This window comes from Polypterus senegalus, chromosome 8 (genome assembly GCF_016835505.1).
Source record: "Polypterus senegalus isolate Bchr_013 chromosome 8, ASM1683550v1, whole genome shotgun sequence".
NCBI classification, from domain to species: Eukaryota; Metazoa; Chordata; class Cladistia; order Polypteriformes; family Polypteridae; genus Polypterus; species Polypterus senegalus.
In genome coordinates this window covers 72,145,886-72,171,682 of record NC_053161.1, presented here as the reverse complement: position 1 = coordinate 72,171,682, position 25,797 = coordinate 72,145,886, and the positions used below count along the sequence as shown (strand labels likewise).

The 25,797-nt window shown below is 36.8% G+C and overlaps 1 protein-coding gene across 1 annotated transcript; it reads right to left on the bottom strand.

Moving 5' to 3' along the window:
* Positions 1 to 1,744: 1,744 nt before the first annotated feature.
* hal (histidine ammonia-lyase) lies at positions 1,745 to 19,757 on the bottom strand. Its single transcript, XM_039761261.1, has 20 exons — positions 19,444 to 19,757; positions 19,054 to 19,114; positions 18,926 to 18,953; positions 18,542 to 18,616; positions 18,360 to 18,432; positions 18,193 to 18,259; positions 16,804 to 16,841; positions 16,577 to 16,702; positions 15,100 to 15,239; positions 14,707 to 14,754; positions 13,628 to 13,775; positions 12,649 to 12,744; positions 12,493 to 12,551; positions 11,478 to 11,558; positions 9,230 to 9,295; positions 6,881 to 7,046; positions 5,872 to 6,006; positions 3,342 to 3,450; positions 3,191 to 3,260; positions 1,745 to 2,125 (listed from the first exon to the last, which is right to left on the bottom strand). The coding sequence occupies exons 1-20, from the start codon at positions 19,688 to 19,690 to the stop codon at positions 1,994 to 1,996; spliced, it is 1,965 nt and encodes a 654-aa protein (XP_039617195.1). The 5' UTR covers positions 19,691 to 19,757; the 3' UTR covers positions 1,745 to 1,993.
* Positions 19,758 to 25,797: the final 6,040 nt, after the last annotated feature.

The window sequence follows — 25,797 nt, the reverse complement described above, 5'->3', positions numbered from 1 at the left end:
CACTCTTTATAGGAGCCCTTGGTTAGAAGAGTTTATGTAAAGATTGTACACGTGTAACCGAGGGTTGCAGAGCAGAGGAGCAGCTCATTTTAGTCACTTTAACCTCTGCACATTGATCTGGGTGAGGGGATCACTTGACCAAAAGTCAAATAACAACAGAATTTAAAAACAGAGCAACAAGCACTCGTGCTAAATATACTGTATTTTTCAATGAATTCTCTGCTTGCCAGCATTTTTGTACCATCATGAGTGACTTGTTTTCTTCATTACACCACTTGGTATAAATTTGAAAACCAAAACCATTACCAAGGAGGGAGAACTGAAAACGGGGCAGCAGACGGAGTCATCCCTAACTGAGAAACTTGGCTGAAGAAGTGCAGCGCTTGGCCTTTATACAGTACATTATTGCGAGTGTAACACCACGTGTAGTCAATCTGCATGGCCATTTCAATAGAGCAAGTTAAAAAATGTGCAACATCTGAAAGCAGAATCCTCTTCCCACGCTTTGACGTAATCGACTGGGCCGGAGGTGAGCTCTACAGCCCTGCAGTAAGTGTAGTGATCTGTGCCTGGTAACACTTTAAACAGTATTTTTTGCTACCAATTTCAGTTAAGTGTTATTTCCCTAAATTTACTTGAGGTTTATCAAAAATAAATAGAGCAGAGCTTTGTGCATCTTTTAAACAGCCTTGAGATATTTTTATTGCATTACTATTGTTACTTATGCAAAAGTGATTTTTATAAGTCACTCTGCACAGCTACTGCGCTGATTCTCATAGTGTGTTCACCGTTACTGTTCACCTTCTCAATATTCAAAATTATAGAATGCGATTTTTCTAATAATAATAATAAGGTGTCATCTGGAATAAAAACTTTTTTGTTAATAAAATTCATACAGTATCTGCAAAATGTCAGGTTATTTAGGTCTAATCTGGAGGAATGCAAGTGACAGCAGATTCTGATTTCCAACCACCAATTTATTTTGTTTTTGTTGAGTTTTTGTAAAGTTCTCCATCTATTATGCAACTTTGTCATGTCTGTTTACATGCGTTTCCATTCTTCATGTTTATATAAAATGGGCCAACGCAAGGAAGAACAATGAACCGGTAAGTAAATCAACACTAGTAATCACATTTGGACATTTCTGTTTGGCATTATGATGATGTACGCGGTTTAAACCCGAACACTGTTTTCAAGAATACATTTCTACTCTTATTTACAGCACCATATTTCAAGATTTTTTTTGAACATTTCCACAGTACCATCTTCTTTAAGCCACCACATTGCTTCAGGTCACAGAAAAGCAAAGTTAAATCTGGTTTTATGTTTCTTTCCAAACAATTTGGGCAGACATTACAACTGCAAGATTTTTTTTTTTTTTTGTTTGCACATGTTCGGCAATATTTAGTGTAAGCAGAATACAGAATCATCATCTTCTTGCTCTTGACTTTTTGTTTATCCCACCACCTTAATGCCTAAGGACAAACCGATGCAGTCACCAGTACAGTTTTGTAATTTATTTAAATTTTTCCTTTTCCACAAATTTACCAAGAGTAAAGCACTCTGCTGGAGGCAAAGTTCACAGGACCACCAGCATGTAAACATGACACTGAAATTCCAACTTGACCTTCTTAATTCTTTTAAGTTGCAAAAACAACTAGTAGGCTCATAAACGTTAAATGACGTTAATCATTCACATACTCTTTCACAAATAAACAGGTTTAAACATGAATGTCAAAACAGCTAATTTTAAAGTTCATAATGAACTGTACCTTTTTAATTTTGATTCATTTTTAAGGCATGTGCTTTCAGACCATCCATATGCTGAGGTAGAAGAGAAACCACAGTTTTTCCTTTGACAGTAAATTTAATAATATTCAAAAATATCCCTTATTTTAAATCACTCCAATCATCACAGTTATACTACAGTACAAGTACAAGTTGAACAGGTGAATTTGGAGAGTAAATATGGATAGTAGAGTCCAAGATCTGTCTACTCGTGACGGACACGCTTTCTGGGTGATGCTGGAGAATCCAGGACAAAGGCGGTGGGAGATCCAGGTCTCGACTCGGGGATATGCTCCATTTTATATTTTTCTATATAGGGAAATGCAACTTTCCACACCTGGAATGAAACAAATATACAGTATATAGATTTATATATAAATGCCTATCTATCTATATCTATAATCTATATATCTCTATTATATAAAAAAAATCCTGGGACGAGATGACTTTTTTCAAGAGACTCACTCCCTCCTCTCAACTTTATTCAACCATGCACACAGTACTCTCACCTCTCATTCGTGTGAATGCTTTTGACAGACACAGTTCTTGCTCTCTCAGCTCTTATAAATTTTAACGTTTTTCTCACTTTATGTTCCCAATTAAAGAAGACATATTATGTCCAAATCTTATTGAACAATTTCATCATGAAGGGTTATCAACACAACAAATGAGTACACAGGCAATCCTAGCACCCAGAAACAATGAAGTCAAATGAACTAATGCCAAAAATGTTGATCGGTCACACAATTAAATGCGTATCAATAGACTATGCTGAAACCAACTGCAGCATTTAAGGTGACATGCAGCATACCTGATATTACTAACCAATTATTGGTAATTTATTTGCTATCCACACTGTCTGATACATGATTCAAGTGTATATGTGACCATTATTTTAATAAACAAGACCAGGATATGCACCCTCAGTTGGTGGTGGGGCTAATGAGGGAGGTTGCTGGGTGGATTCAGGTGGTGGGAGGTGGATAAACACACACCACACACACACGCAACGTATACAGTGAAAACATTTAAATTCCACATAGACAATAAACAACCAGGAATTAATGTAGCTGTGAGGCAGGGGATTAAACTACTCGATATAATATACTGAGATATTTAGTAAGTAAAGAATCTTCCAGGACAGCTGTCACAGGTTTTGCAATATACTGTAACACAGAGTTTAATGATAGAATATTAAAGCTAATCAAATATGTGTCAACACTTTTCTTCTTGTCTGTGAAACTGCAAATAGAAGAAACAGATATGAATATTTCAATAAAGGACTAATTGTAATATTTAGTGTTTTCCTTCACTTTATACAGTTACAGAATATGTCTAGCTGTGCAATTTATTGACAATCCAGCATGTATAATTTATTATTTACTGTCAAACAGTCACTTGCCTTTTGATCCAGCAGCAGACGATGAACAGTTTCAATGTCTGGAGCCATGTAACGGTCTTTAATCCATGGCCTGAAACAGAAGTGCAGCAGGACATTAGCAAAACATTAACTTGTAAATAATGACAAAGCATGGGATTTCTGTTTAACTTACTTGACAGAGGAGCGCACAAGTTCATAGACCTTTTCCAGTGGGGTGGTTGTCCTTAAGGGGCGTAAAAATTCAATCCCTTGACAAGCTGCAAGCAGCTCTATAGAAAGAACTTAAAAACAAAAAAAACACATTATTAGTCCTTGTATATATTAAACATCAAATGTGTTCTTGTCTTTGAAAATTAAAATAGCACAAGCTCTCAAAAAAAAAAAAAAAATAAGCCATCAGCAGAATGGAGAAATACTTCACAGCAAGGGTGTTCATGGAAAATTGAAAGGGAAGATGGTTTATTTTAAAGAGGACAATGGATTCTGGAAAATTTAAACACATACTGTAAGTTGTATTATCACTCACATATTTAGTAGTTTAATATAACAAGCTGTAGTACAGAAAAGCGTTTACATGTATTCTTCGATAGGCCAAATGCCATTACGGTTTTTTTTTTACTACTCTTATTAGTTTCTTTGTAGCTTTACATGTTAATTATTTCCTTAACCATAAAAAAATCTGCAGAGTACTAGCATTTACAAACTAACTTTTTTAAATAATGCTACAGGTATTTGCTGATAAATGGTTTAAACACTGTATCCATTAACTGTGCATAAATAAGACAATCAGCACTCGTGAACCCTGGTACCAGTTCATTTGTTTTTAATGACCAACTCCTCTGTAACAGTACTTCTAAATAAAGTTCAGAAAATTAATTAAAGGGAGCTGAAAAACAGACATGACCAGTTGGGGGGTGGGAGAAGATTTGACTATACTCAAGGTCACCCTTACAAACATGTACAGTATGCCACTCTGCACAGCAAAAAATAAAAAATAAAAAGCAGCAGAAAGAATAGCATTAATATAACTACTGTCCCTTCAACTAAACACTTTAAATATTCTGGTTTCTGATAACTATCACTTTATAAAGTTAAAGCATCCTGTCCAGATCAGGCATCAAAGTAGCGCACAAGCCTACAAACACTCTGTGCACATCCCTTTTTAATGATGAAAGGAAGAAATCATCTGTAGAGACACAGAATGCGGTTTACGGCATACCATGTGATTCATGTCTAGCTGTAGAGAAGAAGAAAGGACCCACGGTCTCCGATTTACACACATACAAGTTCAACTAGTTCAACATTTAAATAGGACTCGGGGCTAGTAAAATTCAAGGCTAACACTACAAGTGCCAGAGAACTGGCGGAAATACGGCTTATCCAATGAAAATGCCATTAACAGACATTCGGACATGAACCCAGCATACGCAGGCTTGAAAAGAAGAACTATATGACCAACACCCTCTGAACCCTACCTCATCAATCCCTATCTAACATCCACTTACCCACCACTCCTTATTTGCTAGATATTGCCATGGATTCCTGTAAGTCTAATCAGGTTCCTCTGATGAGGATTCCTGATAGAAGTCGAAAGCTTAGGGATAAAAAGCAATTTTACGATACGCGATTCATTTTCATTCATTCATTCATTCATTCATTACAGACCTTCGCTTCCAAATGTGAAAATGTACTGCATGTTTGTTAGGTGCCCTAAAGTACTACAATTCTATAAATCCCTTCTAAATCTGTATAAGCGGTGAAATGCAGGGCTCCGTCTTAGTGCAGTCTGAACAGCCCTTCCAAGAAAAGATGGCAGATACTGCGGTGTGTAGTAAACGTGTAGGAAGCGTGGCTCACTAGCTAAACAACCGTACGATAAACACGGACTGTATGGAGTCTTGGCCTCTCTGTAGATTTCCACTCTACTGGTTTTGTAGAAAAACGTTTGATCACAGAGGGTTTCACAAAGAGGTTTCACGATGTTTGTTTTTCTTGTCTCCTTCATTGTGAGGTCTTGGAGGAGATAAACATAAATTAGTAATTCAATTAAACAGAGGCCAAGTTGCTACTTTAGTCCATTAACATGCTCTATTTTCATGCAAATAAAAACAAAGTCTGTTTTCACTAGCAGTATATCAAAATGTCAATTCACCCATTCATGCCACACATGCCACTTAAGAGCAATGACTTTTACTTTGTCTGCACGAAGCAAAATGTTTTCTTCTTTCTTACTTTTATATTGATAGGGTGACCAGTGAAAAATGTTAACTCTATATAATATTCGTGCTAGTGATCAGACTTCAGAAATATCATAAGAGCTAAGATTTAGAACCAGCTACTGTTTCTATCTCCTCACTCATTTTCATTGGTCACCTTATATCGATGTAAGTTTATTTATATACAACAGAAAGAACTTTTTCTCCATTTGTAAAAGAAAAAAAAAAATATTGACAAAAAACAGACCACCTTGGCACATGGATTTAATGAACACCTACTCCTCTTTTTTGAAAAAAACAACAACTTACTCCAGCAATACAGAGCTTCTAAGTAGGTTTGAAAATGAATGTTTGCCCTGTTAGGTGCTGCACAACCGTCTGTCATTTGCTGAATGTCATAGGACGGTAATGTTTACCAAACGTTGCACAACACACACACACACACACACACACACCGATAGATAGCCAGGCTAGGCCCAGTTATACCTTGCTCCACATGCTCCACCACTTTGAGGGCTTTTCGAGCTGCCCAGCCTCCCATTGACACGTGATCCTCAGTGGCAGCACTGGTGGACAAGGAGTCAACAGAAGAAGGGTGACACAAAACTTTATTTTCTGAAACTGTTAAAAGAAAACATAGATTTTAGTAAATGTCCAAAAATATCGCACTTTTACATCAGTGAGAAAACAGGAACCACATTTCTGTGGTGAAGTCTACTAGGAGATAGAAAACTAAGTAGCTTACATTAATCAAACACAACACAAATACACACAAAAATGTATAATGAAAATGTCCCTTTTCAAGCAAGGATAAAAGGTAACAGACTAGTTACAAGACACTTGTAGTTTAGCCTGCTCTGCCAGAAAATATGAGGAATATCCCACTGATCTTATTTAAAATCGGGTTGAGGACCCTTTGTTTTAACATACACTGTTCTTTATAAAGCTGCTCATGTTGGAGTGAAAGAAGCTTAACTGTTTATTGTACACTTTCCATTATAATTAGGGGTACCATAATTACAGCTTTTAACTACATTTGGTTTCTTCGGGTGCTGTAACTTTAAATATTCAATTTCTCACAACTACAAGACATACTTTCCCAGCAGGCAATCAAAATGTTGTCGTTTCTGGGACACCCAAGAACGAAACTAATTTCATCACTTCACATTTCATCATCAGTTTTTGGATCCTTGCCTAAACAGTTGCGTCTGTGTGTCGTTAGAATAGAACCGACAGGATAGCCAGTTGACTTGGATCTGGTGGATGTTTACTTCATCTAAGAGCTGCTTGTTTTTCCAACCATGGAGATATACAAACAGTGAATTTTGACCCCAGCCCCGTGGTAAAACATGCCATTTTTCTATTCAATGTCTATTCTATATTTTATAGCGTTATAAAGTAAAGAACTTTATTTCAGAAAGTGATTACTTGGGAGATATACAACTGTAACAGCCATTTTTTCTTCTTCATTAACATTTCATAGACTATTGCTTACCCAGGGCAGCTGCAGTGCAATGAGCAATCATAAAACCAGAGTTCAGGCCTCCTTCGTTGACCAAGAATGCAGGAAGCTCACTCAGTGAAGGATTACAGAGACGTTCAATCCTCCTCTCACTAAGGGAAGCGAGTTCATGCACTCCAATTGCAAGGTAGTCGAGTGCCTGCAAGAAATGTATATGGTACAGAACTGGACACCACCACTGTATTACCAACCTTCCTCACAGGATTTCATGGACTATTTGCACACAAAAACTAGCTCAGAAATATGACACTCAACAAATTTGGTGCTAACTTTAGACATGTTGGATGTTCTTAGACTAATTTCTAAAGATTGCATTTTTTTCATAAAACATGCATTGATAGAAAGACAGCATTCAGTCTGCCATAGCTCATCAATTAGTCTTCAACTGGAATGGCAAGACATGATAGACCGCAACATTGTACTTTACAATACACAAATACATCAATTGTTTCAGGTATTTCTAACATTTCAGGAGAATTTAGTCATCTGCTTACTAATGTCCTAGTTGTAAGTGTTATTTTAAATAAACAGCAGGCAGTAGTTAATTTTATCTACCGGTACTTCCAACATGTTTTGTCTTAATTCATATTTTCTTAGGCGAAAATGATTATGAGCTTTGAGCAACAATTAAACAATAAAAGTGGCAGCACTCCTGGAATATATATTTTAGGTCTTTTTCATTTATTTATTTATTTTTAATTACTTCATCTTCCTTAAAAATAATAATTTAATATTCTCAAACCTGGTTAATTTAGTGTTGTGGTGGGCTGGAACCTACTCTGGCCACACTGGGTGCAGGGCAGGACACAGCCCTGGCAACGATGCCAATTCATAAAAGGGACCACCAATGCACACACCCACACCCCGTAAGGATCCAATCTGAAATTATCATTCAAAGATGTGAAGAATCAAAGATGAGAAGCAGCACATCTTTGTGGGTGTGGGAGAAGAACTAGAGTGTTAGGAGGAACAAGTCGCATAGACAGTTCATTCAAACTCAGGAAACTCACGGCATCACATGCTGTTTTCTCTTTAAAATAAGAACGAAATGTGTTCCAGATTTAGCCCAACAAGTATGTTATACATTTGACACACAACTTGTCCTACTCACAACATGCTACTTAGAGTCCTAAAAATGTCTGGCTCTGTATATCGTCTGGTTGTGACATTGTGTAGCTGCATGTGATTGATTTTGAAGTAAATGGTGATATTCGGTATGTTATTATTTACTTGATTGAGTAGTATAATATTGTAATGTTCTTTTTTCGAAAATAAAATATAAAATGTAAAAAGTGTTTTTATTTGCATTAAACGTATTTGTGGAATCAACTGTAAATAACCTAAAGAAGTGAGCCTGTTAAATAAATATAGAGCAAGAGGCACATTTACAGTTTGGTACAATATAAATGATTTTTGTAAGCCAATAATAGATCAACAACCGTAGCACTAATCTGATGTAGAACCCCACCTAAGACTATCTTAGCAGCATTTCTACACCCAAAAAGACCTTACACATTTTGTGCACTTCTTGTTTGCAGAATTTCAACATGCAGCTTATCAAAATTTTTTGAATAGTCAAAAGTATCATGCAATCTACCATAGTTTAATGTTTCTGTACATTCAAAATTTAAATTTCAATGTATTAATAAGACAGGATCTCCTCTGCCTAAACTTGTGTGGAATGTCTCTTAACATCTATTTTACAGGACAGATCTTTCACTTTGTTTCTCAGCCCTAAGTCACTATGGAGCTCTGCTGTGCATACTTAACCATATCTCTAATTTGCTTGGTCCTGAACCGGCTCTTACATTCAACAGTAACTCACCTGTATCTGCCTTCTCGTGTCCTACAGTACGTGCAAAAGATGGTGTTTCACACTACATAAATACTGAAGTACATGAAGATAAATTTCTCAGTTTCTGTATTGTAATACCAAACAGTGAATGTCTCCTCAATTGAAGCAGCTTTAATCTTTACCAGCTCGAGTAGAAGACACCTTTTGCTAAACGCTAAGCCTTCCTTAACTCTGAACATCCAGCATAACCATCACTGCAATAAAGGTCTTTCCCAAATATTTTCATATGGGGTTGAGAGTTGCACTTATTAACAACAATTTTTTAAATAAATGTGAAGCCACACTTGACAAGATATTCTAAGTCAGTGAGACTGTAAGAATTAGATCAGTTTAAACAAATGGCAGCATACCTGTAATGAAAATAAAATTACACTACAAACTGAGGTTCCAAGAACTCCTAAATTATAACACCAGTATTTCAAATACATTCAGTTTTGCCACATATTCATTACCAGACCTCCACTTACTTTTGCTGGATATTCACCATGAAAATTTCCTCCAGAAATAGTTTCACCTCTTTCTGCAAATACCATCTTTACAGGTTAAGATCAAAACTATGATTCTTGCATCACTGAAAAAATATATTGCGTATGAACACACAGACATACATACATAATAAATATATATATATATATATATATATATATATATATATATATATATATATATATATATATATATATATATATATATATATACACACACACACACATATATATATATACAGGTGCTGGTCATAAAATTAGAATATAATGACAAAGTTGATTTATTTTAGCAATTCCCTTCAAAAACTGAAACTTGTATATTTCATATTCATTACACACAGACTGATGTATTTCAAATGTTTATTTCTTTTAATGTTGATGATTATAACTGAAAACTAATGAAAGTCCCAAATTCAGTATCTCGGAAAATTAGAATATTGTGAAAAGGTTCAATATTGAAGACACCTGGTGCCACACTCTAATCAGCTAATTAACTCAAAACAGTGCTTCAAGAACCACCACGCACAGACGTATGTAAGACATGGGTTTCAGCTGTCGCATTCCTTGTGTCAAGCCACTCTTGAACAAGAGACAGCGTCAGAAGTGTCTCGACTGGACTGCTGCTGAGTGGTCCAAAGTTATGTTCTCCGAGGAAAGTAAATTTTGCATTTCCTTTGGAAATCAAGGTCCCAGAGTCTGGAGGAAGAGAGGAGAGGCACAGAATCCACGTTACTTGAGGTCCAGTGTAAAGTTTCCACAGTCAGTGATGGTTTGGGGTGCCATGTCACCTGCTGGTGTTGGTCCATTGTGTTTTCTAAGGTCCAAGGTCAACGCAGCCGTCTGCCAGGAAGTTTTAGAGCACTTCATGCTTCCTGCTGCTGACGAACTTTATGGAGATGCAGATTTCATTTTCCAGCAGGACCTGGCACCTGCACACAGTGCCAACGCTACCAGTACCTGGTTTAAGGACCATGGTATCCCTGTTCTTGATTGGGCCAGCAAACTCGCCTGACCTTAACCCCATAGAAAATCTATGGGGTATTGTGAAGAGGAAGATGCAATACGCCAGACCCAACATTTCAGAAGAGCTGAAGGCCACTATCAGAGCAACATGGGCTCTCATAACACCTGAGCAGTGCCACAGACTGATCGACTCCATGCCACAACGCATTGCTGCAGTAATCCAGGCCAAAGGAGCCCCAACTAAATATTGAGTGCTGTACATGCTCATACTTTTCATGTTCATACCTTTCAGCTGGCCAACATTTCTAAAAATCCTTTTTTTGCATTGGTCTTAATTTATATTCTAATTTTCCGAGATACTGAATTTGGGACTTTCATTAGTTGTCAGTTATAATCATTAAAATTAAAAGAAATAAACATTTAAAATACATCAGTCTGTGTGTAATGAATGAATCTAATATACAAGTTTCACTTTTTGAATGGAATTACTGAAATAAATCATCCATCCATCCATCCATCCATACATTATTCCACAGTTAACATTAAAATTATTTCAATTACAAGATGTTATGTGATAGTGACTGGAATACAACTCAGTCAAGGAAGTTTAGAAGCTCAACTTCAGCATTTAAGGTGACATGCAGCATACCTGATATTACTAACCAATTATTGGTAATTTATTTGCTATCCACACTGTCTGATACATGATTCAAGTGTATATGTGACCATTATTTTAATAAATGAGACCAGGATATGCACCCTCAGTTGGTAGTGGGGTTAATGAGAGATGTTGTTGGGTGGGTCCAGGGGATGGGGGGAGGTGGATAAACACACACATACAAAACATATACAGTGAAAACTGTACATAGAAACACATAGAAAATAAACAACCAGGAATTAAAGCCTGGACTGATGTAGCTGTGAGGCAGGGGATTAAACTACTCGATATAATATACTGAGATATTTAGTAAGTAAAGAATCTTCCAGGACAGCTGTCATAGGTTTTGCAATATAACACAGATTTTAATGTTAGAATTTTAAAGTTAATTAAATGTGTCAGCATTTTTCTTCTTGTCTGTGAAACTGCACATACCTGTAGAAAAAAAACGGATACATACATACATATACATTATCTATATATACTGTATATATAGATCTGATTGTTATCTCAACTCAAGTCCAAAACTACACTAATCATAAAATATTGAAAACTATGTAAGCAAGTACTATCTAGGCATTTTATCTAGTAATAGTTTCAAAAGGATACAGGATTATCAGTGGCACTGTTAATTTCAGTGTTGATGATATTTCTGACAAAAGCAATGGTATCATTGACCACTCCATGGACCTGAAAAAGTTCAGGGAAACTTGTGTTGGACTAGATCTGGATGCTCAACAGGTCTTGGAGTGGCATGGTGACTACAGGTTTTCATTCTAAACGGTTCTTGTTTTTAACCAAAGTCAGTCTTAAGTTTTGGTTTCTTGAGCTGCTAATAATCACACAAGTAGAAAGGACATTGAAGCAGCTACTCCTCTTTAGCAGAGTGCCTGTTCCCATTTTTGTTAGTGGCTACAATTTCAATATAAATAATGCTTAGTACCACATGTATTATCTGATCTCCTTAACACATGGCAATGTACTCTTTGATATTTTTGTGTCTCAGAGATTTAATTACACAAGACTTTTTCACAATTTTAAAGACGTTTTTCTCTCTTCATTTTAACAAAACAGCCCAATAATTGATGGGATACTAAATAGAAAGGAATTTTACAATATGAGTGCAAATCTTAATAAGCAAAACTATGAAGTTCACTATGAAGTTATATGCCTGTAAAGGGCAAATAAAATTTAGAACAGAATTTCTGAAATGACTCAAATGTAATAAGTAAAAAAGAAACAATGAATGTTTAGAGAAGAGTCCATTAATAAAATCAAGAATTGTTTAGAATAAAAATCTGTAGTCACCAAGGCCCCCCAGAATAGGGGTTGTGCCCCTTATTATGTAAACTGAAAACCTAGACAAAGAGTGTAAAAAAACCAGTCATTTAAAAATAGCTATTTGTACAAATACATTATTTTCACTTGTGTAATGCTGTACGTGTAACAAACACTGCTGTCACTGTAAAAACAGAAAAAGCATTTAAGGTTACAATACTCTTTAAAAGTCATTATTATTCTAGAGCTCATTCTGTTTAGAATCAAGGCATCCTCTTACTTCTCTGAAATGTATATATTGACGAAAAAAAATCCCTTCTTCCAAAGTCAAAATGGCCTAGATTACCTGAGGACAACAACGCAATGTATAAGCATCTTGAACTCTGTCACAAAACCTGTGGCTTTCTGTTAAGAACAAAACAAAAAAAGAAGAAAATAAATCACTCCTTTATTTCCCCCTTAAAAGAACTGGTTATGACTTATTTCTAATAAGGTAGGTCACCTGCAATTTCAGAAGGATGATGATCAGAGTCTAGGAGAGAGCGAAATCTGGACGCCACTTCTTTCTGTCCAGGGTGAGGTCGCAGCTCATGAATATCTATGAAGGAGGTTAGGATTATTACAGCATAATGAATTGCAGATACTAATTAAAAAAACAAATCAAAACACAATGCGACATTAATTTCAACACCTTTTGTAAGGACACTTCATAATGCCATTTATGCTGCGATGAACATATACAAAATTGAAGAGAATAATTTACCATTTACAGTATCATAATCTAAAACACATCTTTGTTTACCTTTTTGAAGTGTTTTAAGAACTTAATAGATACATTAAAAAAATCATATTGAAATTTACCATCTTCTAAAGACTGTTTAAAAATGCAGATCCTGTTTAACTACATTTTCTTAATGAATAATGCTTTAATTGTAGCTAGTGTTTTATTTATAATTTTTAACTGAATGCAACTCCATTTAAATTAACATTTTAAAATGCTGCACATTACAGACACTGCAAACAGTCCTCTATGACATACAATCCCCATGACTGTGCAACTCTTGCTTCAATTTTGTAACAATAACTTCAACATTGCCTCACAGTTTGTCCATTTTATTGTCCTCCCCAGTTAGGACTGTCATTTCTAAAAGAAAACTAACAAACCAGACTCATGCAACAAAATAATAACTTTTTACTGGATGGTTTTCCAGCTAAACTGTAAACAGTATTTTTTCCTTTAGCTTTTATTTCAAAATTATAGTATTTTGGTTACTTGTATTTTTTTTCCTCTCTGTGTTCAGGAGCAAAAAATGCATCCTTTTCCCATTTAACTACAAATCATTTCAACACTATCACACATCTACAGAGTGGAAGTTATTGCCAAACGTCAGATCTGACTAACTAGAACATTCAACACATTAGATTAATTGTTGGGCACAAACAGCATTTAATGAATAGTGAAACTGCGCTCACTAACTTACCACTGTCAAATGCCTTTGTTGTCCCTTTCAATACTTCTAACGTGAGGGCAGCAATGATATCTGCCTGCCTAGCAATTGCCAGTGCCCTCTCAACTGCTTCTGCCCCTAGAGAGGTGATCATCTGGGTGCCATTTATGAGGGCTAATCCCTAGAGAAGCAATTGAAAGTTTTGATTATTCAGAGGTTAGAAGATTAACGTATTATACATCTCACACATACACACTAGATACAAAAATTTTACATTCTGATTTGATTAGAGTTAACCATGAGAATTAGCCATTGGGCCATCAAAATTTGTGAAACATCATTGTACATTAAGAAAAAAAAAACTTCTCTGATAGCAATTTGTGTACATATGTGTTTCTTATCATCATGTTTTTGGTTTCCCAAAAGATCTAGAGAACCCATTTCAATAGACTGGATGGACCAGTGCATTTTGTTTGTCAAAGAATATTTGGCAGGTGTTTTTTGCTTGCTAACTGAATTAAATCTCAGATAGGATAGTGAATTTTAAAGGAGTATAATGTAAACAAACAAATGGCTTTGGCATATAAAAGGTATACGTGTTTGGGAATAGCAAAACGTTTGGGCCAAATATGTTTGATAACTTTTAATAATGAAAACACCGACTGCAAATTAAGAGACATTCAACCAAATACTGTAGGCCAATATGTTTAGTATTTTATTTATTTATTGCTAAAAGCATGGTGGTGATGTAGTTAATGCTGCTACTTCATATGTTCTGGGTTTAAATCTTCCATTAAATTGCTGTCTATGTAGACTTGGTATTTTTTTCCTTTGTCCTCATGAATTTACCTGCAGACACTCCAGTTCTCCCATTGTCAACACAGAGATGTGCATGTTAGCTTAACTACTACCATCTTAAATTTGGGGAACATGTTAGTATGGATGTGGGACTGTGAAATTAGGAGTTGTAGTGGACTAGTGCCCCTCTCAGAGTTGGTTCATAATGCTGCTGGGGCCAGGAAATGTCTTTTTCATTAATGTGCTTAATCCATTTCATTTAGTGAAGGCAATATAATTAAAAAATAAAAAAAAAAAAGAACAAAATGCAATACCTCTTTTGGCTTTAGGGAAATAGGAACAAGTCCATGTGCTTCCAAAACCTTACCAAAAAGTAGTAGTAGAAATTCAGGACAAAAGAAAAACAAACATTGGTTAAAAAGTTAGAACCTTTGACAATGTCAAAAATGCAATTGTCTTATTTTTATGAGATTAGCCATCTATAAAATGAATGAACTTAACCAACAAAAAACATTATATAATACGTACAAATAGCATATTACTAAACACAAGCTTTATAATATGGTAATGAGCAGGGAAGGTTTTAAAAAAATATATATTTTCAATATACTGTACGCTGCAGACTCTACTTAGACCTTAGATTTATTTATAAATAATCTATTAGCTATGAATTAAACAAATGTGCCTTTTTATACACATTGTCTTACAAATTTTGCATCAGCCCATCCACTTTTTGGAGACCACATCTTGCCTTCTCCCATCAACCCCAATGCCAAGTGAGAGAGAGGAGCGAGGTCTCCACTTGCACCAACTGTTCCCTTCTCTGGAATGTAGGACAAGCAGGAAGCTGAAAAACACAAAGCACACTTATTGTAAGGTAAATGTGCACTGGATTTATGTACCTCTAGTTTATAGGAAGTATTTTTTCAGCAATACTAACATTTGACTAATGCATTTTCATAGCAGGCAAGCAAACACTAAATGAAAGTGGTGCTAATTTGACATATAAAGATAGTGCTAGTCAGGTAAATACTTTGAATTGCTAACATTATCTTACAGGGTGGTCCAGATCTAATTATGCAGATCCAGGTCGTCTGGATGACTTTGATTTATGCGGGGACGATTCCTGTTCAGTGTGAAAACGATTCTCCATGTCGTCAGTTCACACACTTCTCCATGGTCCGGGATTTTTTGGGTGATTTTCTATGTAATAAACTTCATAAGTCATAGCATAATGAAAAATTGCATAGTTAGATCTGGACCACCCTATATAATTAATTACATTTCTAGACTGGTAATCTGCTACTAACCTGAAGCGCTTATCCCTCGAGATTTTTTTTAATTGATATACCTCATGTTCATGTAGACAAAACTGCTATTTTTGTTCTAATAAATTCAAATTATTGTGCAGAATTTGTAAAGTCTACAAAGCAAATATCAGAAAACAAAAGTGAACTACTTTTGAAAAAGTGGGCTAATTATTTTATTTATATATTTCCAGTATTGACATCTAACCATGGAAAAAGGTGGGAGATTTTCCTCCTTAAACTACTGTTATTGTGCCTATATTGATTAATAAAAAAGGAAAACAAAGAACTGTTAAAAGGGAAAAGCAGCACCATTTTGTAGGTCACAACCCGGTACAAATTGCCCTTTGTTATATATATGGAAGAGCAAATTGATCTGTGCTCAAACTAACAAAACAAACTACACTTTTCACAGTGAAACAGGTTAGACTCATTTAAGGATCCCAAAGGAAAACAAGACCTAAGTATGTTAATTGGTTAGGATTTAACACCTCTTCCTTCAAAGCCTAACACAACTGTCCTCTACACAACAATTAAAAGCAATCCTTTGAACAGGAGACTTTTGTTCAGTTTTATTGACCTCCTGCTTCCTTTGCATATAAAGGAGGTAGAGCTATAAAATCACACAAAAAACTCCTTAACACTACTAAGATACTGCAGAATTCTACAATTTCCTAAATATCACCTGTACGTCTTGTGAAGATCTGCTGTGCAGTTAACCCTTTAAGAATTTGAATGTATACCACAGCTGCATTAAATTTTGTTAAGAAATAGCTAATTGGATATACCTGTAAGACATTTTTACAACCCTTCAGAAACTTTAACACAGGTACACATTTGGGAAAAACCAAAGTCACTTTATGCTATCAAAACCTACCATTAAAGGCTTCAATCATCTGGTGTAAGGTGTTCAACGAGATGCCACTGTACCCTTTGGCCAAAACATTAATCCTCAAAGCAAACAGCATACGCGACCTTTCTGGACTCAATGGTTTTCCAACTCCTGCAGAACAATGACATATTGAAAAAAATGTCTATGTCTTATAGCAGTACAGCTAAAGTATTAATACTGTATTAATAGTTGAAATGAGCTTCTACATGTACCTGCTGAATGGGATCGAATCAGGTTCTCTTGAAGTTCCCTATAAGAAAGGCCATTTTGCAGTATCATCATATGATTACAGTATTCATCAGCTGGCAACAATAACATAAAAACCATCCAGAAAAATCTACTTATAAAGCAAGTATAAATCTTTGCTTATTTATATTATATTTTAATGCAGAAGTGATACCTGACCTCAGACAGTTACAAATAAAACTTTTTTAAAATAATCTTACAAGGTCACTATGAAATTCACAACAGTAGGTTATTTATAGCATTGTTGCAGCAACTAAAATTGGACCTGGACTCGAGGAATTATCATTTGATAATAATATTTACCTACACTAAAGAAATTCCACAGATGCAAGTAAAAATCTAAGTAAATCCCATAAATATGTTACAAGTTAAAGGTCTTAAATAAAGTTACAGGTGTTGTTTATCATGGCACCATAGACTGGTAACGTATTGCCAGTATTCTGTACATGTCAGCCCTCCAACTTGCAGGGAAAACTCAGTGGTTGGTGGCAGGATTGGCACTCGAGCCACTGTAAGAAAAACCTCAAACTGTTCCTATCCATTCAAACTAGTGTGGTGCGGAGGTGTCGCCTGCTGCACGGCCACACTTGGGTTCTAATTTGGGATCCTGAGGTGGTTTGTCGCGTGGTGGGTGCAGCAACATGCTGTATTAGTGCATGCTTGTCACAATGCTGCTACTTGTACTACCACTACTATTAGAGCTAAGCTTCATATGGACAAGGGTGGTTCAATTTGGTCTTACCTGCTGGTTGAAGGTAGTTTAACATTCAACTATAAAATTGTACAACTATCTGTCTATTTTATGTCGCTTAAAAAGCCCAGTGAAATGCAATAAGATTCTCCATTGGATTAGGCAAAAAAGAATTTTATTAGTATTCTACCTTCATTGGAACAATTTTTTTTAATCATTACTACATTTTCATTAAAATAAACGTAATACCGGTTTAAATTTGCAATATGAGTCCAGAATATCATCTACTTAGTTCAAATCTTGCTCTAAACACACATTACTGAAAAAGATTATTTACCAAAAAGATTTAACAAAAAGTTCCAGTATAATAAGAAATATAATGGAAAGATAGATGGCAGAGACTATTTATACTAGTATAAAACAGTAACCGTTTCTAGAGACAATAAATTACAGCCTTTATTATGACATAAATGTCTTTATATAAGATGCATCAAGATAAAAGATGCTGGCGACGCTTCTTTTATCCTAATGTATCTTTTATAAAGACATTTATGTCACAGGAAAAGGCTGTAATTTATTGTCTCTAGAAACGGTTACTGTTTTATACCAATATAAATAATCTCTGTACTAGGGATAAAAAAATATATCGTTTTCAAACACTCACTTAAGTTTACTGGTTGGAATGACCGTTCGTGCAAACTTTCCAAAACCCGTTGTGATTCCATACACCACTAGAAAAGAAAATGCAGCTGTAGAATGTTAAACTAACACATTTAAAGATCATGATTTTACACGGTACTGACACAATCAGCGAACACAAATATATTGCACCTTTGTTTTCTGCTATAATATTTTCCAGCAATTCTCGCGACTCTGCAATTTTCTTTTCCGCTTCTGGAGAGAGCTAAAACATAATTAGCAGGGATTTTTTAGGGATAGATATTTTAAAAATAAATTAAACGATGTATGAAACAAAAGAAAAAATGATATAAAATATAGTTGTAGCTTCTCACCTTAATCTTGTACAAACCCCTTCCTAAACTGACCAAATCTGTTGTTGCGAGACTTTTTCCATCTAAGAAAATGTACTGCAACACACCAAATCAATGATTACAATATATCCACTACAAATAAAGGATTTAATATTATATATACTGCGCACTATATGAATACAATAAAAATCATCATCATTATTATTTTATTAAGGTACTTTAGAATCATCTCCTAATGTCTCGCAAGTGATGCACAAAATCTCGTTTAATTCAGCAGAGGAACATTCTAAAGGCAAAAAAAATATTAGAATTCAGAGAGACGAGGTGGGTGAAGGGGTTAAGTCATAAATAAAAACACAAATGCTAACGAGATACTGTTTAAATTGTTAAGCGCAGGGCACGTACCTCTTCGGGCTCTCTGTACGTACTATTGCTGAACTACACGTTAAGGATTCAACTTCTGGATTTTACAGTAACAGACGCCGCGTGACCATGAAAATACTACTTGACCACTTGGAGCAAAGAAAGGATACAGATGTGAACTTCCAGGCTGGGATGGAATAAAATCTGGTGACATGGTGTCTCCTTCAATCACTAAGACAAAAACATATCGATATTATATTTTACATCAGTGCCACTAAGATGACAAACTGCATCAGCTTCAAAAAAACCTTACAATAAGCTTTTACTTTTCGCTGAAAACATACACGCAGCTAACTGCGGTAATCATCGTGGATTCATTTACACATTAGTTTTTTTTTGTAACGCCGTCGTTCAGACTAAAAGCTGTCTAAAAAGAAAACAGTTCACTATACAATATGTTGCTGGATAGGAATCTTGGACTAGGCACACAACACGCGCGAAGGTAACGCAATGTTGTCCACAGCGTTCATGGGGTTTAAAATCTTTCGTATTCGACTTACTAAGCTCTACGAAGTCATTTTCTTCCAGGACATCTTCCAGAATATCGTCGGCGTCCAGCAGCCCTTGCCCCTGGCACCTCCTCAAGGTGAAGCGGACCTCTTGGACAGGACCCATGCCCCCGTTATCCGGCTTGTTCTTGATGTACCGTCTCAGTGCCTCAAGTCCCAGCCAGTGCACCGTGCAAGTCAAATCCTTACATGGCACAGTCAGCCACTCGTCCCTAACGTGTACGGTAAACCGCGGCATGACCTGGGAACTCAGACCCGTCTGATGAACTCCAACTGACACCTAAGAGCTGCCTTTACAGCACCTGAACCTAGTCTCTCGGCTAATAACATGGGCGGTACCCACAGCAGAGGGCGGTCTACTGTGTTGAATTGCTCCGCCTGCATCCGACCTGGCGTCCACTAAGAATGAGGTTTACATTCGCAAAATCCGGACTGTGTCGAATCCGTTTAGAATAAACAAATCCAAGATCAGGTTTGTGTGTATTTAAAGCAAATACGTTTGAAGTAATCGCTTATGTATAGTTATATTTGCAGGGTTATTCCTACATTGTTTCTGTTAATACTACGCACACAATATATAGCCGTGGCAAAAGTTTTGAGAATGATACAAGTATTGGTTTTCACAAAGTTTGCTGCTTCAGTGTTTTTAAGTCTTTTTGTCAGATGTTTCTATGGTATACTGAATTATAATTACAAACATTTCATAAGTTTCAAAGGTTTATTGACAATTACATTAAGTTTATGCAAAGAATCAATATTTGCAGTGTTAGCCCTTCTTTTTCAAGACCTCTGCAATTCTTCCCTGGCATGCTGGCAATTAACATCTGGACCAAATCCTGACTGATGGCAGCCCATTCTTGCATAATCAATGCTTAGAGTTTGTGGGTTTTTGTTTGTCCACCCACCTGTTGAGGACTGATAACAAGTTCTCAATGGGATTAAGGTCTGGGGAGTTTCCTGGCCATAGAACCAAAATTTCAATGTTTTGTTCCCCGAGCCACTTAGTTATCACTTTTGCCTTATGATACTATGATCCATTATGCTGGAAAAGGTCTTGTTCATTACCAAACTGTTCTTAGATGGTTGGGAAACGTTGCTCTCAGAGGATGTTTTGGTGCCATTCATTATTCATGGCTGTGTTCTTAGGCAGAATTGTGAGTGATCCCACTCCCTTGGCTGAGAACCAACCCTACACATAATTTGTCTCGGGATGCTTTACTGTTAGCATGACACGGGACTGATGGTAGCACTCACCTTTTCTTCTCTGGACAATCTTTTTTTTCTGGATGCCCCAAACAATTGGAAAGGGGATTCATCAGAGAAAATGACTTTACCCCAGTCCTCAGCAGTCCAACCCATGTACCTTTTGCAGAATATCAGTCTGTCCCTGATGTTTTTCTTGGAGAGAAGTGGCTTCTTTGCTGCCCTTCATGACACCAGGCCATCCTTCAAAAGCCTTCACTTCACTGTGTGTCCAGATGCAGTCACCTGCCTGCTGCCGTTCCCAAGCAAGCTCTGCACTGGTGGTGCTCCGATCCCTCAGATGAATCAACTTTAGGAGATGGTCCTGGTGATTGCTAGAAGTTCTTGGGTGCTCTGAAGCCTTCTTCACAACAGCAGTGGAAATGGGTTTTTTGGGATTAGGTTCATTTTCATGGTAAAGAGAGACTTTGCAATTAATTGCAGTTCATCTGAGCACTCTTCATAACATTCTGGAGCATATGCAAATTGCCATCATAAAAACTGAGGCAGCAAACTTTATGAAAATGAGTATTTGTGTCATTCTAAAAACATGTGGCCACGACTGTACAGAGACAGTATCACATGCTAAATGAAAGCTATATAAGTGGCATGTTTAATACTTTTAAGGCTAACTTTGCATATTAGGACATATGTTATTTAAGTTGAAAACATGATCAAATAATATAAAGCAACTTGACTGGCTATTAATCTATTTTGCAACCAGTTTATTTAGGTCAAGGTCATGGGATGCCAGCATATATCATGGCATGGCAAAGTACAAACCCATCACAGGGCACACTCACCCACAACTCACTTAAAGTTAAATCTACTTTCGTCTAAAACACTTAGCTTATATAATGTTTGGCATGATATACTTGACGTCCTCTTAAAGAGGGTGTATTTCTTCTTCATTATGTCTAAAGCAACACATCTGGGGACAAAGCTGTCTTTCAGTCTGCTGGTACGTGTTTTTATGTTTCTGTATCACTTTCCCGAAGGCAGTGGTACAAAGAGTCCATTTCCCGGATGGGTGAGATCTGCAGCTATACATTTGGCCATCTTCTGCACCCTTCCAGCATATACAGAGTCCAGGTCTAGGAGAGGACTTCCCACGATTCCTGAGCTGTTCTCACCACCCGTGCCAAGTCCTTCCTGTCCTGTCCTGTGCTGTGCAGCCACCGTACCACAGTGTCATACTGTGATAGAGAATGCTTTCTATAGCAGATCTGTAGAAGTTTGTGAGCAGCCGAGAGGAGAATCCAGCACATCTCATCTTCCTGAGGAAGAAGAGTCTTTGTTGGGCCTTCTTTACCACGTGAGATGTGTTCAAAGACCAGGTCAGATCTGATGTGATGTGGATACCCAAGAACTTGATATTGTCCACACACATTATGTATGAATATAGGAGCATGTTCTGTTCTTCTGGATCTCCTACAGTCCACAATGATCTCTTTGGTCTTGCTGGTATTCAAGATGAGGTTGTTAGCTGAGTACCAAAGTGCTAGGTGTTGTATCCCATCTCTGGTGTGAGTCTCGTCATTGTCTGATATGATACTCTCCATATTTGTGGCATTGATGGCAGAGCAATCGTGCGTAAATAACGTGAAGAGTGTTGGGCTGAGCACACAACCCTGTGGCATGCTTGTGTTCAGAACCAGTGTGGCTGATGTACGATCTCCAATTCTAACCACCTGAGGCCTGTTGGTGAGAAATCCCTGATCCAGAGACACAACGATGTGGACAGACCCAGATTATAAAGCTTTTGTACCATCTTGTCTGGGATTCCGGTGTTAAATGCTGAACTAATATCGATGAGTAGCATCCTAACATAAGTGTTAGGGCACTGCAGATGAGTCAGGGCTGTGTGAAGTTCTATTGAGACAGAATCCTCTGTCAATCTGTTTTTCTAGTAGGCGAACTGATGGTTGTCAGATCCAACAGGGATGGCATCCTTGATGTACTTTAGGAGGATTCTCTCAAAGCACTTCATTATTATTGGGGTCAGAGCCACAGGGCGGTAATCATTAAGGCAGGTAACCACTGATTTTTTAGGCACCGGCACAACAGTAGAGGATTTAAGGCAGACAGGGACCATTGCATGTTGTAGAGAAAGGTTGAAAATGCCCAGAAAGACTCCTGCCAATTGATCAGCACATATTTTCAGTGTCTTACCCGACACCCTGCCCGGTCCTACAGCTTTCCTGAAGTATTTGTAACCAACTATGCACTGTAAAAAACCTCACACTGTTCCATTGTATTCATACTATTGTGGTGCTGAGGTATAACCCATTGCTGTGTAATCCGGAGGTGGTTCGTCGTGTGGTGTGTGCGCCAATGCACTGTATTGGTGCACGCTCCTACCTATGCATCACGTGTAGGTTTTCAAGTATGACATTTATGTTTTCATTTAAAATTGGCTTAAAAAGTTAAAATTTATTAATCTTGTTCTGCGAGACCATTTTGTTGAATTAGCAGTAGTGGTTGGCATAGCAATGTTTTTCCAGAACGCTCCAGGAAGGCACAATGCAAGTCATAATAAATGCAACCATATAAAGGTCAGCAGAAACACTTCCTTAGTATCCAAGTCTGAATAAGCTTATTAATAATTATTTCCACCAAAGTGTGTTTATTGTGTCACACATGGTAGTGTCTCATGGGTGTTAGTTTGGGAAAGAATAAAGTGAAGGGCATGCAACCTCCCTTAACCCAGTTGGTGTTTCATTTATAGTGGCCTGGAAGATCTCTGACCTAATTTAAGGGCCCAATGTCATTAGTCCCGCCTCTCCCACTTCCTCCCCTATAAAAGCAACACTCACACTGTAAGTGCAGTCCATATTCATTTTGAACCAAGCTTCTGGAGAAAACACAACTCGTTTTCAACAGGAAGCTACATAATAACTGGTCACATCTGAGACTGCCATATGCTTAGCGCTTACTGTGTGTAGCTTAAAGACACACTGCTTTACTGGAATACTGGATTCTACCAAATTTGGAATGTACGAAGAATAAAAATGAAACACATTGAATTAAGAAAACAATGTCTACAAAATACCATTTTAGTTTTTAAGAGTATTGTACTTTTATGTGTGTAGTAATTCAAGAAAATAAAAGACATTTAAATGACATTTTAATGATGTTGCTCTTCATATTAATAAACTAGAAACACCCAGACAAAGTGGATCAGTCCTCAAAATTTAACAAATAGCTGTCAGCACCATCAGCTTGGGGCAGTCCTGTGTGTTGTGCAGGTTTTACACATGTTACAGCAATAAAACATAGCCTGTGAACTCCAGGCCCACATTTTCTGAGAGGGTTCATGCTATTTTGCGAAGATTACTTAAGATTATGTGTATTTGTAATGAACATTTGACTACCAAAAGGTTTTCATAATTAGTACACCAACAGCTCAATGTGTAGTACATAACAGTTGTATGCCCAGATGATGGATCAACATTCACAATAGAATTTATTTGCTGTTAATGAGGTGAATTTACATTTTTCTCATTTTAGCATACTCATACTAATATGCTTACTTATCATTATTGAATACATGTAGTTATTACTATTATATATTAGCCTGATATTTATCCAAGGAAACTTACAATACCAGTTCATATTGCAGATGTTTACAAACTATTTTTTTTTTTAATTGGTGGGTTATGTAATTTGGCCCAGTGTGCAGTTGTACAGTGAATCAGAGGTTGGAACTGCCTCATTAAACTTATGTTTAAAGTTCAGTACCTTATGCATTTCTTCAATAAAGGTTTGTTATCTGCTTACGTAATATTCCTTGATGCTCCTTTTTTGAGAGATGACACCAAACCTTTGCTGAGGAGGCCAACTCTTGGGCAATCAATCATCCTTTCTATGTTCTTAACCTGTTTAATCCAATTTTAGGATTGTGGAAGATTAGAGTCTCTCTCAGTAGCTTTAGGCACAATGCAAGGACCAGCCCTGGATGGCACATCAGTCTATCACAGAACACTCTTGTACATTTTCACATGGCCAGTTTAGAGACCCTAGTTAACCAAACACACACATTCTGTGATGTGGCTGAATACCAGTGACTGGAAAAACAAATACCAAGACCCAGGAAGTAGCTGGTAAACTATTGAGGCCTGGAACTTAGCCTGAGCACTGGAACAATGAGGCGCCATTGCTAACCACCATTCCAGTCTTACATAAATAAACATGGACTTAAAATAACTGGTGAAACTTTTCCTCTTTGGTTCCTGTTTGAAGCTGTCCTTCCTCCACTGCCTATGTAGTGACCTCCTCATTGTACACATCATTTAGTGTTCCCAACACCAGAGGTGGTTTTGTCATATTTATTATTCATTCTCATATCAAATCATATCTATTTTGTTCTATACATTTTTATCAGCTACAGTTTCTCAATGGTTTCCTTTTCACTTGGAGAATGTTCAGATTTGTGCTTATTTTTACATTACAGTATTTTAACCGGGTTGGTTAGTATCTCCTGACAGGTTTCATCGTCGTGGGTTTGAACTCATGTATGACTTCTGTCAACATGGAGTTTGCACACTTTTTGCGACTGCATTTTATTCCTTGAAATGGTTTGATTTTTCCTTCCTCGTGCCCAAATGTGTGTAGGTGTATGTTGGGTTACCTAAGCCTAATTCCAGTGGACTCTGTAATAGTCTTGTGCCCCTTTGTTGGTCACTGCCTTGCACCTAATGCTGGAAAGATGGACTCCAGCCTCCTGTGAACATGAATTGGTCTTCCCAGGTTTGTTAATGTACTGCTTTCAGAGTTCAGTAGAATGAATAATACATAGTACAGCTGAAAAAAGGATTATTTCGTACACTTTATTAATCCCCAAGGGGAAATTGTCTATACAGCAAGAACAATGTGAACATTTATGTAGGTGGGTAAACTGCCCAGGGACAGGTAAAAATATCTGTAGAGAAGCAAATATGTAGAGTGTATGCTTGCCTGTTTTCACAGAGCTGCCTTAAAGTTCTGAAAGTGGAAGTTCATAAATTATTAAAACAAAGGGGTTTTCTAATGTATCTTTATGACTATTATAAACATTTAAAATGTGTACAAAGGCAAGCACAATGTTTACAGTCAGTATTCTAT